Source organism: Microcebus murinus, chromosome 1 (assembly GCF_040939455.1).
Source record: "Microcebus murinus isolate Inina chromosome 1, M.murinus_Inina_mat1.0, whole genome shotgun sequence".
NCBI classification, from domain to species: Eukaryota; Metazoa; Chordata; class Mammalia; order Primates; family Cheirogaleidae; genus Microcebus; species Microcebus murinus.
In genome coordinates this window covers 68,803,057-68,818,682 of record NC_134104.1, presented here as the reverse complement: position 1 = coordinate 68,818,682, position 15,626 = coordinate 68,803,057, and the positions used below count along the sequence as shown (strand labels likewise).

The window sequence follows — 15,626 nt, the reverse complement described above, 5'->3', positions numbered from 1 at the left end:
ATGAGTCTCAATTCAGGCAGTCGACTCCGCGCGTTTCCGCTTCCGCCGACGCCACCTCGTTGTTCCCAGAGTCGCAGCGTCCTTGTCCACCTCTCTGCACTATGTCGGGTGGCCTGAAGGCGCTGCGCAGCGACTCCTACGTGGAGCTGAGCCAGTACCGGGACCAGCACTTCCGGGTGAGGGAGGCCGGGCCGCGAGAGGGGAAGGCTGTGGGCTCGAACGCTGAGAAACGCTTTGCATTTTTCTTTGTGTCGTATCCCATTCTGCTTGTGTCTGTCCCCAAACGCCAAGTGGGGCCCCAGTGCCTGTTGGGGAGGCAGGGAATGGATGCTGGAAGGGCGTTTGGATATCACTGAAGCCACTGTCTTTTGAAGAAAGGAAATTTGAGCGTCGCTTTTGCATTCTCTTGCAGCTGCTTGGCCAATGCAGAGAGGTTTGAGCGGCGGTAGTAGTGGTGTCTCCCATTTTCATGGGCTTTGCTCGGCAGAGTGACTGTGTGATGAGGGGAAGGGTGTCCTTTTCACTCCTGGAATATGTGGAGGTGAGGTGCTTCCTGACCCAGATACAGGAGCTTTTTTTTTTTAAACCAGCCAAACAGGTCCTGTTTTTTTAAATCAGCGATTCAGGTCCTTTCTTTCTCTGGTGGGATGATACTACAAAGTTCTGCGCGGTGGTTATGAGAGGCAGAGTTAAGTCCTGACTCCGCTGTTGGTGAGGCCACGGAGTAGGGAGGTGGACCAGCCAAGCTAAGTATATTGAAGGTGTTTGGATATCAAGATCAAAGAATTGCTGGATTTCAGAAGAGGGAAATATTAGCCTAGGCTATGTCACAGTGTATTTTGCGAAAAGGTGTAACCCTGCAGATATTCAAGGTGGGATTTTTAGTATCAGCAAAGGTGGGGGGTAGGATAGGATGGGGCACTCATTAGCCCAATTATTTAGTGAACGTTTATTGAGTGGTGTAGCTAAAGCCTTCTGCTAAACCATAGAGGGAGAGGGAAGACAGTTTCTGCACCCTGAGAGCTCATAACCCTGTAGTAGGGATTGTAAATGGAGGTAAGTAATCAAAATCTAATGCAGAAATGAGTGGAAAGGGAGGGGCTGTGAAAAGGGGAAAATCTTCTTGTGACTGGGAAATGAGGGGGCACGTGTAGGAGAGGGGTGGTCGTGGAGAATGTGAAAGGTGTGTTAGTAGGGTAAGGAAAAAGAAATTTTGTTTGAGGCCAAATTGAGGAAGCTCTTAATTCACTCAGCCAACAGTTTTTAAACGTTTAAGCGCTAGGCATGGTTTTCATTTACACCACTTTTACAGTTCTCATTACCTCAGACGTCCACATCATACCTAGCTTGAATTTAAGGCATGTTGAAAGATAAAAACTGTGGAAGAATTTAGCTTTTGCTATATTCGTTTCTGCAATCTAAAGCCTATAGATTTAGATGATAATATGATACTGTCATGCAGAATTTCTAGTGTTCCCTGAATGGACTCCATTTTAATCTCATACCTTAAGTACCTTCCCCCACAAAGTCTTAAGCTGTAGGCTGTTTGTTTGGACATTACTTATATGTGTGAGAAAAGAAAGAAAGAAATGAAATGCCTCCTGCTTCTAATTTTACTTTTTTCTGTCTCATTCCAAAGTCCTGAAAACCTGTTTTTAGCATAAAATGACTATTGTCCTGTGGATTTTTAAAGGCAGTGTGGGATTGGGAATAAGAAATTTCAGCTACAACTACTGAATAGCTGTTTGACCTTAGACATGTTACTTAACTGCCTTTCTTAATGTGTAAAATGGGGATAAATTAGGACCTGCCTCATATAGTTGTTCTGAGAATTAAATTTAAGACAGCATACATGTAAGTCTTTGATCTGCAGTCCCTTGATTCCCCCCAGAGGCAGACATACTTGCCAATTTGTGTGTGGTATCTGTATGTTCATGCTTTTAAAAAATATAATTTGGAGCATACCCATCAAACTGTTCTGTACCTTGCTTTTTTCATTTGTACTCCATCTTGGAGATGTTTCATACCACTGCATGTAGATACACATTTTTCTAGGGGCTGCATAGTTTTACATTTTTAGATGTACCATAATTCATTTTGGTTTCCTTTTCATGTGAGTTTAGAAGGTTTTCCTATTTCTATAATCTACCACTGAATGTGATGACATGAGACCTATTACCGTCAACACTGTGCTACAAAGCAGTCAGATGAATAATGCAAAGTCATATTCTCAGAGTGAAGGAAACTGGACCAGCATTACCTATGGAGTAGTAAATGACAAAGGGAGGACTCTTGGAAAAGTGCCCGTGGGGGCTGAGCATGGATCTACTCTGCAGGTTGGAATACCACTGTATTAATATTAATATCAGAGCCCTAACCTGGGGCAGAAGGGCCTGAGAAAAGGCTATCTGATAGGCCTTCTACTTAAATCACATTTGTCCTTACTCATGTGGAGGCTAGGTGTAAGGACAGCTATACTGGTTTTTGTGAAGGTGTCTCAAATACTATGTCTAGCCCGTGATGAGCCATCTTGTCCCCAGGGATTATCAGGTGTGTTGGCTGAAGCCCAGCTATATTCCTGTCTTCCAATTTAGAAACCCCATTAGGAAAGTGAGACCTTTTGTGTTTTAGTGGTCACTACATTTTCTCCTAAACTCAGAGGAAAATATATGATCATGTAAATCATCTAAGCAGTTATTGCTTTGAATGGTCTCTATGGGAGTATTATAAGAAAAACTCTTTCTGAAAATTCATTTATTTTTCACTACAAAAGAACTCTTTCTAATATATTGGGTCAAGGTCAGGAACTTAAACTTGGGCCATTAGAGAAGGATCCAATCTTGAGGATATGTGTGCAGGGAAAAGATGTGCCACTTATGTGGCAATCTGGTGTAGAAGTTATACTTTGCATGCAGTGTAACTTTTGAACCCTGTCCCTCTACTAAGAGCAGTTTGGACCTTGCATAAGTGCTTCATAGAATGTGAACAGCCTATTTTTCTTTGGCAAAGGATTTGTGTGGGATTAGGATGCAGATTTGATTTCCAAATCAGAATTAATGAACATTTTGCCATACTTAGAAATATTATTTAAGCAAGGCTCTTCTTAAGTTGTATTGCTTAATTTTGTCTCTATTTGAAATTCTAGGGTGACAATGAAGAACAGGAAAAATTACTGAAGAAAAGCTGTACATTGTATGTTGGAAATCTTTCCTTTTACACAACTGAAGAACAAATCTATGAACTCTTCAGCAAAAGCGGTGACATAAAGAAAATCATTATGGGTCTGGATAAAATGAAAAAAACAGCATGCGGATTCTGTTTCGTGGAGTATCCTTCTTGTGTCTAATGTAGCTGTTGAACCAGGGTAGAGCTGAGAGAGATTGGTTGCCTGTTTAAAAAAGTGAAGGTATTAGCTTATTAGCATCCCTACACTTCTTCCTTCACTACCTCCTACCTTCTGTCCAATGTGCCTACACTCTTATAATGTGAAAACTGGTAATATATACATTGTTCTGAAATCTGTGCTTTATGGTTGATGCTTTAAAAAAACAATTGTTCAAGAATACATGCCCTTGGTATTAGAAAAAAATATAAAGGGTATGGTGAAAATTAATTCCCAAGTCCCTTCCCCAGAGTTAGTCAGTTACCAGTTTCTTGGGTCTTTCCGAAAATAGTCCTGTGGCTGTGTGGTAGCATACTGTATGTGCTATTTTTTTTTTAACCTGTCTTAGAGATTGTTCCATATTAGCACAGGTAGGTCTACCTATTTTTAAAATGGCTGTATAGTATTTCATTATGTAGACATGGATTGATTTTATGGTAAAAATCAAAACCGTATTTACTTATGATGATTTATTATCTGCCTGGAAACTATAAATATTGTACTTCTGGATTCTTTGGGTTTTTTTACTAGTATTTTATTTTTTTTGCCATTTTATATCCTGAGAAATTTCCCAGATTTGATCTAATGTGTCTTTTGAAATTTTTTTCTGTGCCCTGAGTTATGTTTGGTTGTATTTATGTTGTAAATTTTCCTCAAATGTCTGATGAGCCTGTGTTTCCATTCATAATTAAGGAAAAGAATATTTACTCACTGGAGCCAGACAGAGCTGCTTTCTCAAATTGCTGTCTTGCCTTTGGGATGTGTGGGTTTCTCAAATGCCACAATGAAGAGATTTTATTTTGGCCTGCTAGCATCAAAGACACTAGTTCTTGTTGTTTTATTTTTATTTGCCTGGGATAGATGCCTTCCTGCTTGTGGGTCTTCCCAGATAAACCTTTAATTAAACCATATTTGTAGCCTCTCTTCTTATTCAAATTTGAATTAAAAGCCTCCTGCAAGTTGTCTATTTCCTTTAAGAATATTTCAATGTACAGCTTTTGTTCCATTAGCACTCCTCCACGAGCTTTTCTCTACTCCACTGCTAGGTTCTATATGCTTCTTTCCTGGCCTTTTAATGTGGCCTTGAGAAAGAAAGTAGAAATGTGTTTACTCTTACCAACTTGCACCTGCTTGTGAACCTATTCTCCACTTGTGATTTTGGTATCTGATTTCTGGGCTCAGCAAGCTTCTTCCATTCTCCCATCAGATACAAGGGACCAGGTTACCCAAGTTTTGCTTTTGCCGCTGATAGAAATGGCATAAAATAGTTCACAGAGGAGGGAGAACAATGAAAATTCAAGTCAAAGAAAATCCATCCAGTAGATAATCAGTCTCTGAGAACCAGAGTGTTTTTGCATTTGCTTTGCAGGTCAATGACCATCAGTCATTAATGGCAAATACCCAAAGAGAAGCTGCTATTACCAGCTAGTTTTTCTCAGTTTGTCCATCCAGCATTCATTTTATTCATTCAACATAAAATTACTGAATGCCTACTATGTGCTTGAATACATAGTGCCCAATTTGGATGTCACTATTTCTTTGATAAGAAGTATACAGTTTGTGGTCTAAACCTACACTGAACATTTTACATTTTGCAAGCCAAAGTACAGAGACAATGGGACCAAAGAATTATTAACAGGAATATCTAGGAAGTCATGATCAGTGTAGCCCTGGAAAAATATCATGTTTGACTCCCAGAGTGCTTCTGGACCAGTCTCAAACAGGACTGTGCAAGCTAAGTTATTCTGTTTGAACTCCATCTGGTTGGATTAGCTTCTATACTTTTTCCTAACAACTCAGGTTCATTTATGTTGCTTCCTGTATTTCCAAAACATTTGGAGAAATGCTAGTGTTCCTTAATACTTATACTTAAGATACTATTCAAGAGCAGATGCAGAAAATGCCATGCGGTACATAAATGGAACTCGTCTGGATGACCGGATCATTCGCACAGATTGGGATGCAGGCTTTAAGGAGGGCAGGCAGTACGGACGTGGGCGATCTGGGGGCCAGGTATGTAGGAAGGATCTCTGGGCTCAGCCTTTGCCTGAGATTCCAATCGTGATGACAGGTGTTTTGTCAATTTGTATTTACTCTTTTATAAATAACTTTGTGCCTGTAAGCTTGGCTTGAAGTAAATCTGAGAACTACCCATTGGTTTTGGTAAATTAGTTTAAACCTTGAAACAGTATATTCTGTACATTTCTACAAGGAACCATTCTTGAACTTCTGCTAGAGGCTAGATATTTTCTACCTGTAGGAGTGTCTAGAATGAAAGCAAAATGCACTGAAACAGGTTTAGGTATGTACATCCTACTTGAATGTCCTATGGCACCTGAAAAGATTTAGCAGACTGTATGACATGTTTGTGGGAAGCAGTTTTGTTAAACCAATTTGTGTTCTTTCAATTAAGGTACGAGATGAGTATCGGCAAGACTATGATGCTGGGAGAGGAGGCTATGGAAAACTGGCACAAAACCAGTGAGTGGTGAGAGCTCCATCGGTGAAAAACTCACTCCTTTGGCCTGTTGAATTTATTGAACCTTACCCAAGGTCTTCAAACCAGCTCATTTTTACCAGGCTGTGATCATTATCTGCTGAGCTGGAAGCCTCTTCATGGTTTTCCTCTGAAAATTATTAAAGGACAGAATACAAAAGAATGCCTTTAATTCTAGTCTTAGAATCTTGGCCATGTGTCGGGTCACCAGAATGATTTTCTGTTACCATTTCAGAAACTGTGTTCCTTGGCAACAGATTTGATCTGCACTTCTTTTAGGAAGACTGGAAAAAATTTTAAATTTGTTTTACCATGTTTGAGTCTAAGTAGGTTCATGATCTATACTGGGGCCTGGAATTATTAAGTTTGCATGAGATAAAGTTTAATAAATGAGGTTTTGCTATGTTGTATAGCTTTGCTCTAAATTAGTAACAGGTGTTTCACAACTGAATTTGTTTTTTATGAATTCTGATTGTTAAAGGAAAACTTAGAAACAAGGAGCCTTCCTAAATATTAATAGTTGGTGCAAAAGCAAGCCTTAGTCCCAGGGAACTAAAGCTTCTATGCTTTACATATCAGGAAATTAGGTGCAGACTTGAAGAGTATTTACTAAACACATTTTTTCAAAAAAATGTAAATGTTATACCTAAAGCTTAAAAAAAAAAAAAAGCAAGAGTTTGTAATATGAGGAACCTCAAATACTCCAAGAGGTGGGGGAGACATTGCAGTCAGAAATGGGATGAAGTATCAGAGACACAAGTTAAAACAATGCCTTGACATGATGAAGGTTGCTGTCAGGGCCATCTGATTTATTTTCATTTTCAGTGATCTTGGGAATGGAGTGGGTTTTAAAGAGCTTGAAGATTGAGAGAATGCTTAACAAAAACAATCACAGAAGCTTCCTGCAGGAGATGTCTATTCTAGCCAATTCTCATATTGAAATGTGTTTTCATTTCTAAATGTGCTTATTACTGAGGTCCAAGCTTTGATAGGGAGCTGATAGTCTCTACAGAAAGGGGAGTCTAGAGAATTTATTTTGCATTTGTGAGGCAAGAGGTGATTTCTCTCTAATGTGAGCTACTGCTCATTTAAAACTGTTAAGTCTAGTATAATTTTCCCTGATGTGAAAAAATGTGAATTTTTTTCCATTTAGCAACAAAGTATCTTCTAACTTGCAATAGTTTGTGAAAGTTGGGGCTGAAGTACCTCAATGTGAACACGTTTCATGTTATGGTAAGTATAGGTTTTCCCATTAAATTCAAACTGGTTACCTGCATTTTTAAAAGAGCTGTAACTAGTTGTAAGTGCTTAGAAAGAAATTATTTGCAAACATTTTATGAAGATACACTGTTCATTTTTAAAATTTCTTTTTATGCTATAGTTTGAACTAATGTATTTTATATTCTTTTGTAGTAAAACATAACTCAGATTTCTACAGGCCTTAAAACCACAAACTGATTTTTGAATGGTGTCTTCTGTAACAGGTTTTAATAAAGTTGGACGAACTTATCATTGTCTCTGCCTCTTTCCTACATAATGTGCAGAATTTGCATCCATTTTGATTTGACAGTTGCAACTAGCTATGGATTTATATAAAGAGCTTGGCTGTTCTTGTGAAAATCATAAAAGATGCATCAAGCAAACTTCTCTATTAATGAAGAATAGGTTGATTTTCCAGAAAACATGCTCTGGATGATTGGTGGGGAAGGGAAATTGGGGTTGAATTAAAACAACTTTCTGTTTCTTGGGCTTGGGGGACACTAAATATGACAGTCTTTTCATTGTACCCTTTTGCTATTTCACTCAGGAGCAGCATTCTGACCTGTTTCTCACTTTAACCAGAGAAAGTGGAAGTTGAGATATGTATACTAAGATTAGGAAATGATACGTGGGTTAGGAGTCAGATCTAGCCAGGTTGGATCTGTAGACTGTCTTGTCCGTACATGTTATTAGCTAACATGCCAAACTTGAAACTCAATGTCTTACACTAAATACATGTTAATGATCAGTAGCCATATGTGACTAATGGCTGTTGTAGTGGATGAAAGTACAGAATGTTTCCATCATTGTAGAAGATTCTATTGGATAATGCTGCTCTAAGAGTAAGCTGGTAAGGGTGTACACTGGTCCCTGTTCTTAAATGAGTCTTGTTCTGACTGGCATGCCACTGGGAAAGGTTACTATTCAAACAGTGTATGTTATTCAACATGAGAGGACACAAGTTTATAAAGGCATTTAGTTTATTTTTAAAAAAAATATTTTGCTAGAAGGGTTGAGTACTGTAATTTTACATGATCATAATCTTTAAATAAATTCTTTTTCTGACCAACAGGTACCATTTAAGTGGACAGCTTGTCTAAGTCTGCTTTTAACTCAAATAACATTAACACTTCTCTGATGGTATTCCCTAGGTCTTAATTATCTACAGGCCAAGAGGCAAAGCCTAGCACATAACAAAGTATGTGCTTTAGAACTTCTGATTAATTCAGTTTCTCAACATAATTAAGCAGAGCAGGTAATTAGTATATATATATATAATTCACACTATTAATACATTGTTTCTTGCCTGAAGGGTCTGACCCACCCAGACACCCCAATTACTTCTTCTAACCCAGGGAAGCAGTGTACCACAACTGCAAAGAAAAGGGCAGCTCAGATTAGGCTAGTGCTGCCTGTGTCCCAGTTAGGTCTGTTACTGTTTTGTTCCAACTATAAATTCAGGATGACCATGTTACTTATATTCAATGCTAAGTAGAAAATAGAATACAAAGGCAAAAATGTGCTTTGGGGATTATTGGCAGCAACTGCTTCTTTTCCCTTTCTTAAGAGGCTAACTGAAAGTTTGATTCTTGAGAGAATTTAAAAGTTGAATTAAATCTATATTCATTGCTATAGATTTAACAAAAGGAAAGACCACTAGAAAGAAGCAACTACAGCCTGATAAATTTGCTGATGGAGAGGACCAGGCAGCTTATGGAAAGCTCATCAAAAGTAGCTTTTATGCGGGGCACAGTGGCTCACACCTGTAATCCTAGCACTTTGGGAGGCAGGCAGGAAGACTGCTTGAGGCCAGGAATTCAAGACCAGCCTGAGCAACAAGACCATCTCTACAAAAAATAGAAAATTAGCCGGGCGTGGTACAGGTACACACCTGTAGCCCCAGGAATTTGAGGTTGCAGTGAGCTATGAGGAAACTACTGCACTCTAGCCCAGGTAAGAGAGTGAGACCCTGTCTCAAAAAAGAAAAAAAGTAGCTTTTAGTTTGGTAAGGCCTGAGCTTGACCCCAAAAGCATAAGGTTTCTAGACTTTGTGGGCACCCAAACAGTTTAGTGCCAAGCTAATGACAGTAAGCAATACCTGTCTCTTTCACCAACAGCCCAGAGTATATTTCAAAAATGCCTTTCTTACCAAGGAAGCAATTATTGCAAACATCAGGACAAAGGACATTCTAATCTAGGATTGGAGTTAAATAGAGGTTTATACCTAATCACAAGAAGAAAGGGAAAAGCAACTATATGTGCTAAAACCAAGTTTCATAAATGGCAGAAACATTTAAAAACAGACTTTTAAAATGCAACATTTAAGCTAAACCATGCTGGACAGTGCACCTCAAGGTGCCCTATTAAGCTGGAAGTGAAGGAGTTACTGGAATTGAACAGCTCACCTAAGGGTCTCTATACTCATCCCTTTAAGCCTCAGTGCTGACACAATGACCATTTCTCAGACTGGAGGAAATGGCAACTCAAACTCTGGGCATTAAGATTCTTGCAGGAACACAATTCTTTTTGTCTCTTCTGCATGCCTGGTTCTGTCATTGAGAAAATCAGATACTTCCTCACACTGAAGCACAAGACATTTTAAATTGATAGCCTAGTTACTGGCTACTTTGGTATACCACCGCTTACCTTCCCCACCAAAAAATCAGAGGCAAATGTCTCGCATACAAATTTTGAAAAATCTCACATTTGTATAATTATGTCTGAAAACCTCAAGAAACATCTTCCCACTTTTAATTGGTATTTTTCCTAATGCTGACACAACCCTACTTGTAGCAGCATAAAGTGCCTCTATTCTCAGTCTTTTTAATGACTTGAAGCACAATAAGAAATACTGACCTGGTTTTACACTAAGGAGTTTGAGTCTGGAGGACTCAGGAGAGGAAAGTGCTGGGGCTGCTTCCCAGTGTCAACACTGGTGTTGGGAACCCCACATGTAAACATGGTCTGACTCAGCTCTCAAATGCTGGCAGTCAGCCTTTTCTCAGCCATATCTTATAGCCAAGTTAAACTAACCATTGTAGCTTTTTCTTTTCAACAAGCCAAACCCAACCAGGCATAAATAAATTCAAGTATCTTCTGCCATTTAGTTGATATTTTTCGATACAGGTTTCTGAGTTTCTCACACATAGATTTTTTTGTTTTTCCTCCCCTTGTTTAGAAAGGGTGATTGGGTAGGTTTAACATGTACTTTCCTTATTTCTTTCCCTTTCAAATATGTCACAAAAGGCCAAATTAAAGATGTAAGATCCATTACTTTAATCCTAACACAGCTAAGGATAAGGACAGGGCCACTTTGCCCTTTCCTGCAGAAGATGAGGTTCAATAGAAAGGAAAAAAAGAACTATGCTAGAGTGTCAGGATTGCTCATGCAGAAGCCAAATGAGCCCTGCATGTTGCTGAGATCACCAAAGAAGAGAGGAAAAAAAAAAAAAAAAACCTCTAATATATTTGCTGCACTCCCATGGAATCAAGTTGTCTTTATAACCTTCCCTCTTCTCATCCACCCTGCAAAAGACCTAAAGTCAGTCTTTGACCTTGAATGTTTAAATTTCAGACACCCTTGAAAGAGAAATTTGGTAAATCTTAATCTCTTCCATATGGGAGGCAACACAAGGGAAGTTACAACTTGCAAATTACTCTTAGAAAGGCTGAATTCTCATTTGGCTGACCACTAGAGGTTGATGGATGTTAAATATTTTAACAGGTCAAAACCAGAAAAATCCAAACAATTCAGTGTCCCAGCAAAATGTTTATGAGGTGTAAGCCATGTATTATAATCCTTAAAACCACGACTGATATCTCTTATTTGTTAAGATAATTGGCCCCCAAGGTTGCTGTCTTTCATTTCTTCTTTAACTATTCCCAAAGCAGGTGCTGTGCTTACAAGTGTGCCTCCATGAACAGAACACACCCGTCTGTTTACAGCCACTCCCATCTCACCCTTCAAAAGGAATGCATATCTCTCTCTAAGACTCACTTGGAGAGGGAAGTCAGTGAAAGGTATTGATGGTAAATGTAAAACAGGACTGGCTTTATCAAAGCCACTCCCAGCTACCCTTTATGTCCCAGGGAACATCTACTATTCTCAGAGTTATGCTGTATCAAAAACATCTTGCATTTTTAGGTTCTGGGATTAAATTTGAAACCTGTATTCAGTTCATGTCTAACTAAGTGTCAAAAGCTGCACCAAATCTACTAAGCTTTTTTTAATACTCTTCACTGCATGCTCTGTCTATATGCATGCGTTTGGATAATAAATATTAAATATGGGGGGATGCACAGAATCCATAAAATTCAAAATGAAACCAAACTGAACATTAAACAAAAGTACATGGTAGCTGGAGAAATGAATAAGGGCAAAAAATAAATTTGAGGTAACAATAGTGGCCCAACACCACTAATCTGAAATATCTGTAAAAATTCAAATAACTGTTTGGAGATTCAAGTAACAAACCATCTGCTCCAACTTGGTCAGACTTCTCAGAGTCCCTGCTGAGTTTCAGTCCATGAGCCGGCACTCACACAGCTCCTTGTAAATCCTCTTCCGCACTCGGGGCATGTCTTCTTGTGAAAACTGGAAAGGCTGCTCTAAGGCGAGGCACTTGCAGTACTGCAAAGGTACCAGAAACACTTAAGTGGCATGGAGAGCCGAATACCAGTCCATTATATCTTACCAGATGCAGACCCAATAGGGTCTAAGGCAGCATCTTAAAGTTTGTCTAAACTTCTTGTAAAACACATTGTTTTAAAATATTTACTTCCAAATTATAGTCAACTTTCCAGGCAAGTGTATGGCTAGGATCTTCCCTCCCTCCTGATCCAATACGGTGAAAAGCAGCAACTGACACAGGCCTCAATTCCTCCCTGCTGAGAGTGCAGCTAGACCCGATGTGGCCTTTAAGTAGGAACTTGAATTTGTTTACAAACCCCAAACATTCATGAGATATATGAATGAGCATATCGTCTAAGATCTTTACAAATCTCTAAATTTATGAATTATACACTATAATTTCTTTCACAAATAAATACCTAACAAATTCTTCCATATAGCGTTTTTAGACCTCTAAGGAGATCTACAACATGAGATGGCAGTTTTTGAATTTATTTAAAATCTAATTACTCTGGCCGGGCGCGGTGGCTCACGCCTGTAATCCTAGCATCTGGGAGGCAGAGGTGGGCGAATTGCTCGAGGTCAGGAGTTCAAAACCAGCCTGAGCAAGAGTGAGACCCTGTCTTTACTATAAATAGAAAGAAATTAATTGGCCAACTAATATATACAGAAAAAATTGGTGGTGCATGCCTGTAGCCCCAGCTACTCGGGAGGCTGAGGCAGCAGGACTGCTTGAGCCCGGGAGTTTGAGGTTGCTGTGAGCTAGGCTGACACCATGGCACTCACTAGCTTGGGCAACAAAGCAAGATTCTGTCTCAAAAAAAAAAAAAAAAAGATAATAATCTAATTACTCTATGTCAGCGACCTGCAGGTTGCTTGCAAATGATTTAAAAAAAAATGTAATTATGCAAAAGCCAGGGGCCTCTGATATGGACATGTTTACGTCGGTGTCCAACATGGCTTCCTAATAACCGCCGATAAGACACAGGTGATGCCCATTGCTCATTCTTGGGCCTGGAAGGCAGTTCTTTCTAATGTGAACATCTGAAAATGCAGGGACTACTGCTTCTCAACAAAAAGGGGGAGGAGGGAGGGAAAGTACTAGATACTAGGTACTCTTGCTTGTACGTAGTATCATGTGCACATACAGGGCCTGCCATCTCTCTTCTCTACACCCAACAAATTTAATTCACACACTGTACATTCTGAAAAAATAGTATTTCTTTACCTGGAGCACAAAGACTCCACAGTCACTGTCATTTTTCTGTTGTGGAATACACTGAGGGGGAAAAACAAAATGGTCATTAAGATAAGAGCAAGTACTCCTCCTTCAGGTAAGAAAAATTCTATTATGAAAAATGAGCAAAAGACAGGAACTTGTCTCCATCCAGGACAGCTGGTATATACCTCTAGTATCTTACATGTCTAACTGTATGGAGGCATCTAGCCACATAAAAAGTGCTATCAAGTGGCAACCACAATTTATAGAATGAACATTTTGCCTAAATATGAGCAATGGGAAAAATAACCTATTTTAAAAACATCCATCTGGATAATTAGTTTTGTTATCAATTCACTGATAATCAGTCAAAATGAAACCATGGATCACAAAACAGAACACATGCCTGGACTTGGAATACTTAGATGGTAACAACTCTGCTTATCAGTCTTCACTTTTTATCTCGTATTACTCAACTGTGTCCTATTCTTTGAAAGAAATCATGAAGGTAAATAGTATATTTTCCAAGGATTGGTTACTGTATTCAGCCTAGAGTGAGAATATCAAAGATCCTAAATTTAGAATGCCCAGATATTCTAGTTGAGTAAATTGAGAAAATCTCAAGTTCAGTTCTGCTTTGAACTGGTATACTAGGTTATTCAAAACACAAAACTTAAGGTAATTTTAACATTTAGCATTTGGTTCAGTATAAGGATGAACTAATAAATCTTGTTGCTTTGGACTTGGGTTAAAGGTTTGTTTCAGGACCCTGTCTATAACATTGTGTCAATGACCCAGAGAGATGTCTGGATCACTACCTGAGTTAAAGGACCTGACTCTATTGATAGTTTAAGATGTCCTTTGGGGAAGGTCATACCTACCCATCCGTTTTTTCATCTACAGGATAAAAGATGATGTTCATCCCTAAATGACCGACCTACCTCACAGGTTGTAAGGATCAAATGAGATCACAGACACAAAAACACTCTGGAAATAAAGCACTGATGACACAATGTAAGACACTGGCAGTCCTGACTGGACGGAGAGACTATGCCTAGGCAGTCTGTCCCACAAACAACTTTAATGTCTATGGGCCAAACATGGTGTGCATCCAGGTTGTGTTCAGCCTGAAGCACTCAGGCGACTGTCTTCCGTATATGCCTAGCAAGCAACCCAGTGCACTTTCTCCCTGAGAGCACTGAAACAGTCATTTCAGCATTTCTCGAGGTCTATATGGGTCATCTGGAAATAAAAGCCACAAGGCATGAGGCAGGTGCCATCCCCACCAAAATTTATTTTTTCAGTAGAGCAACTACATCATTAGCAACTGCCTCAGGGATGAAATAACTTATTTGCTCCCGGCAAGCACTGGGAAATTGAGCGGCTAGATGAATGCTAAACTGAGGTTTATTTTGAACTGCTTCCCTAAAGCCTCCAGGGTCTTGGTGTCTCTGTCACCAGTCCTCAAATGCTCTTAAAGGAGCCCACCCCTCAGATCACTCCATCCCCTGGACATGCCTGGGTTTCATTTTTATCACATACTTACCTTCGTAACAGCAGTCTGCCAACCCTGAAGAAATTCAGGTCTATTTTTTTCTCTGGCTTCAGTCAGCAAATACTTTCTTATATTCTGGTTAAAAAGAAACCACAACACAGATGCTGTGTTCCATCAGTCGGTGAAAAATGGAACATGCCCACAGCAGACAGAAGCAAAGGAAGAGGCTATGGCCCCATAATTGGGCAAAGAATGTATGCCATGAAGAGTTTAAAGCTGGAACTTTATTTCAGATCTTTCATTTCACGTTGTTAAGGAGGACTCAAACCTTCTGTACTCAAGGTATGCACTTAGACTGTGAACACTGGTATTTGTTTAGTTAGAATGGTTTTATGAGATTGTTAGCCTTTTCCAGCAGTAAGTCAACGTGTTGCATTTGAAACTTACATACTAGCAAGTCAAAAAGAAAGTCTTAATCACTGCCAATGCTCAATACAGGGAAGGCAACCCTGTATTGAGCAGAACTCATTAATAACTAAAACTAAATGAAAAACATTCCAGGGCAGGCACAGTGGCTTACACCTGTAATCCCAGAACTCTGGGAGGGTGAGGCAGGAGGATCACTTGAGGCCAGGAGTTCAAGACCAGACTGAGCAAGAGTGAGACCCTGTCTCTACTAAAAATAGAAAAATTAGCCAGATGTGGTGGCGCATGCCTGTAGTCCCAGCTACTCAGGAGGCTGAGGCAGGAGAATCGCTTGAGCCCAGGAATTTGAGGTTGCAGTGAGCTATGATAATACCACTGCACTTTAGCCTGGGTGACAGAATGAGACCCTGTCTCAAAACAAAACAAAACAAAAACATTCCAGCCTTAGATATAGTCCTTATTTTCAAGGGCTGCAGGGAAGGTAACATTTAGTTTCTGAAGAGTTATACTCAAACCCATTCTGAATACTGAATATGGTCAAGTCTACCAAGATGAAGCTTGCTGGAGTTTCAAAATGTCCCTAATTCACTCAATCTCTTTGTGCATTTTTCTCTCTCTACATCAAGGGTGAAGTCAGAGGTTATGTGAATTAAATACATGCCCCTGAAGGTGGAATAGAAGTAGAAGCTACCTCCTTGAAGAAAACACATCTGGTGA

At 39.4% G+C, this 15,626-nt stretch overlaps 2 protein-coding genes across 6 annotated transcripts in view; one reads left to right on the top strand and one right to left on the bottom strand.

Moving 5' to 3' along the window:
• The first annotated feature begins 24 nt into the window (after positions 1-24).
• NCBP2 (nuclear cap binding protein subunit 2) lies at positions 25-7,388 on the top strand. 4 transcript variants are annotated; one of them, XM_076002710.1, is made up of 6 exons: positions 87-176; positions 413-541; positions 2,235-2,336; positions 3,146-3,327; positions 5,257-5,395; positions 5,796-7,388. In XM_076002710.1, the coding sequence occupies exons 2-6, from the start codon at positions 470-472 to the stop codon at positions 5,865-5,867; spliced, it is 567 nt and encodes a 188-aa protein (XP_075858825.1). In that variant the 5' UTR covers positions 87-176; positions 413-469; the 3' UTR covers positions 5,868-7,388. The 4 variants fall into 4 exon arrangements, with proteins under 4 accessions (XP_012635773.1, XP_012635776.1, XP_075858825.1 ...); XM_012780319.3 differs by lacking the exon at positions 413-541 and having other exon boundaries at positions 25-176; XM_076002711.1 differs by lacking the exon at positions 2,235-2,336.
• Positions 7,389-8,101: 713 nt separating this feature from the next.
• Positions 8,102-15,626, bottom strand: part of SENP5 (SUMO specific peptidase 5) — a 54,916-nt gene continuing 47,391 nt past the window's right edge. Inside the window, exons 8-10 of one of the 2 annotated variants that reach the window (XM_012780324.3) lie at positions 14,535-14,618; positions 12,998-13,048; positions 8,102-11,769 (exon numbers count right to left, since the gene is read on the bottom strand). In XM_012780324.3, the coding sequence (XP_012635778.2) occupies positions 11,659-11,769; positions 12,998-13,048; positions 14,535-14,618 (246 nt within the window). In that variant the 3' untranslated portion in view covers positions 8,102-11,658. The remainder of the gene's footprint in view (positions 11,770-12,997; positions 13,049-14,534; positions 14,619-15,626) is intronic. The other variant, XM_012780326.3, reaches the window with a different exon arrangement.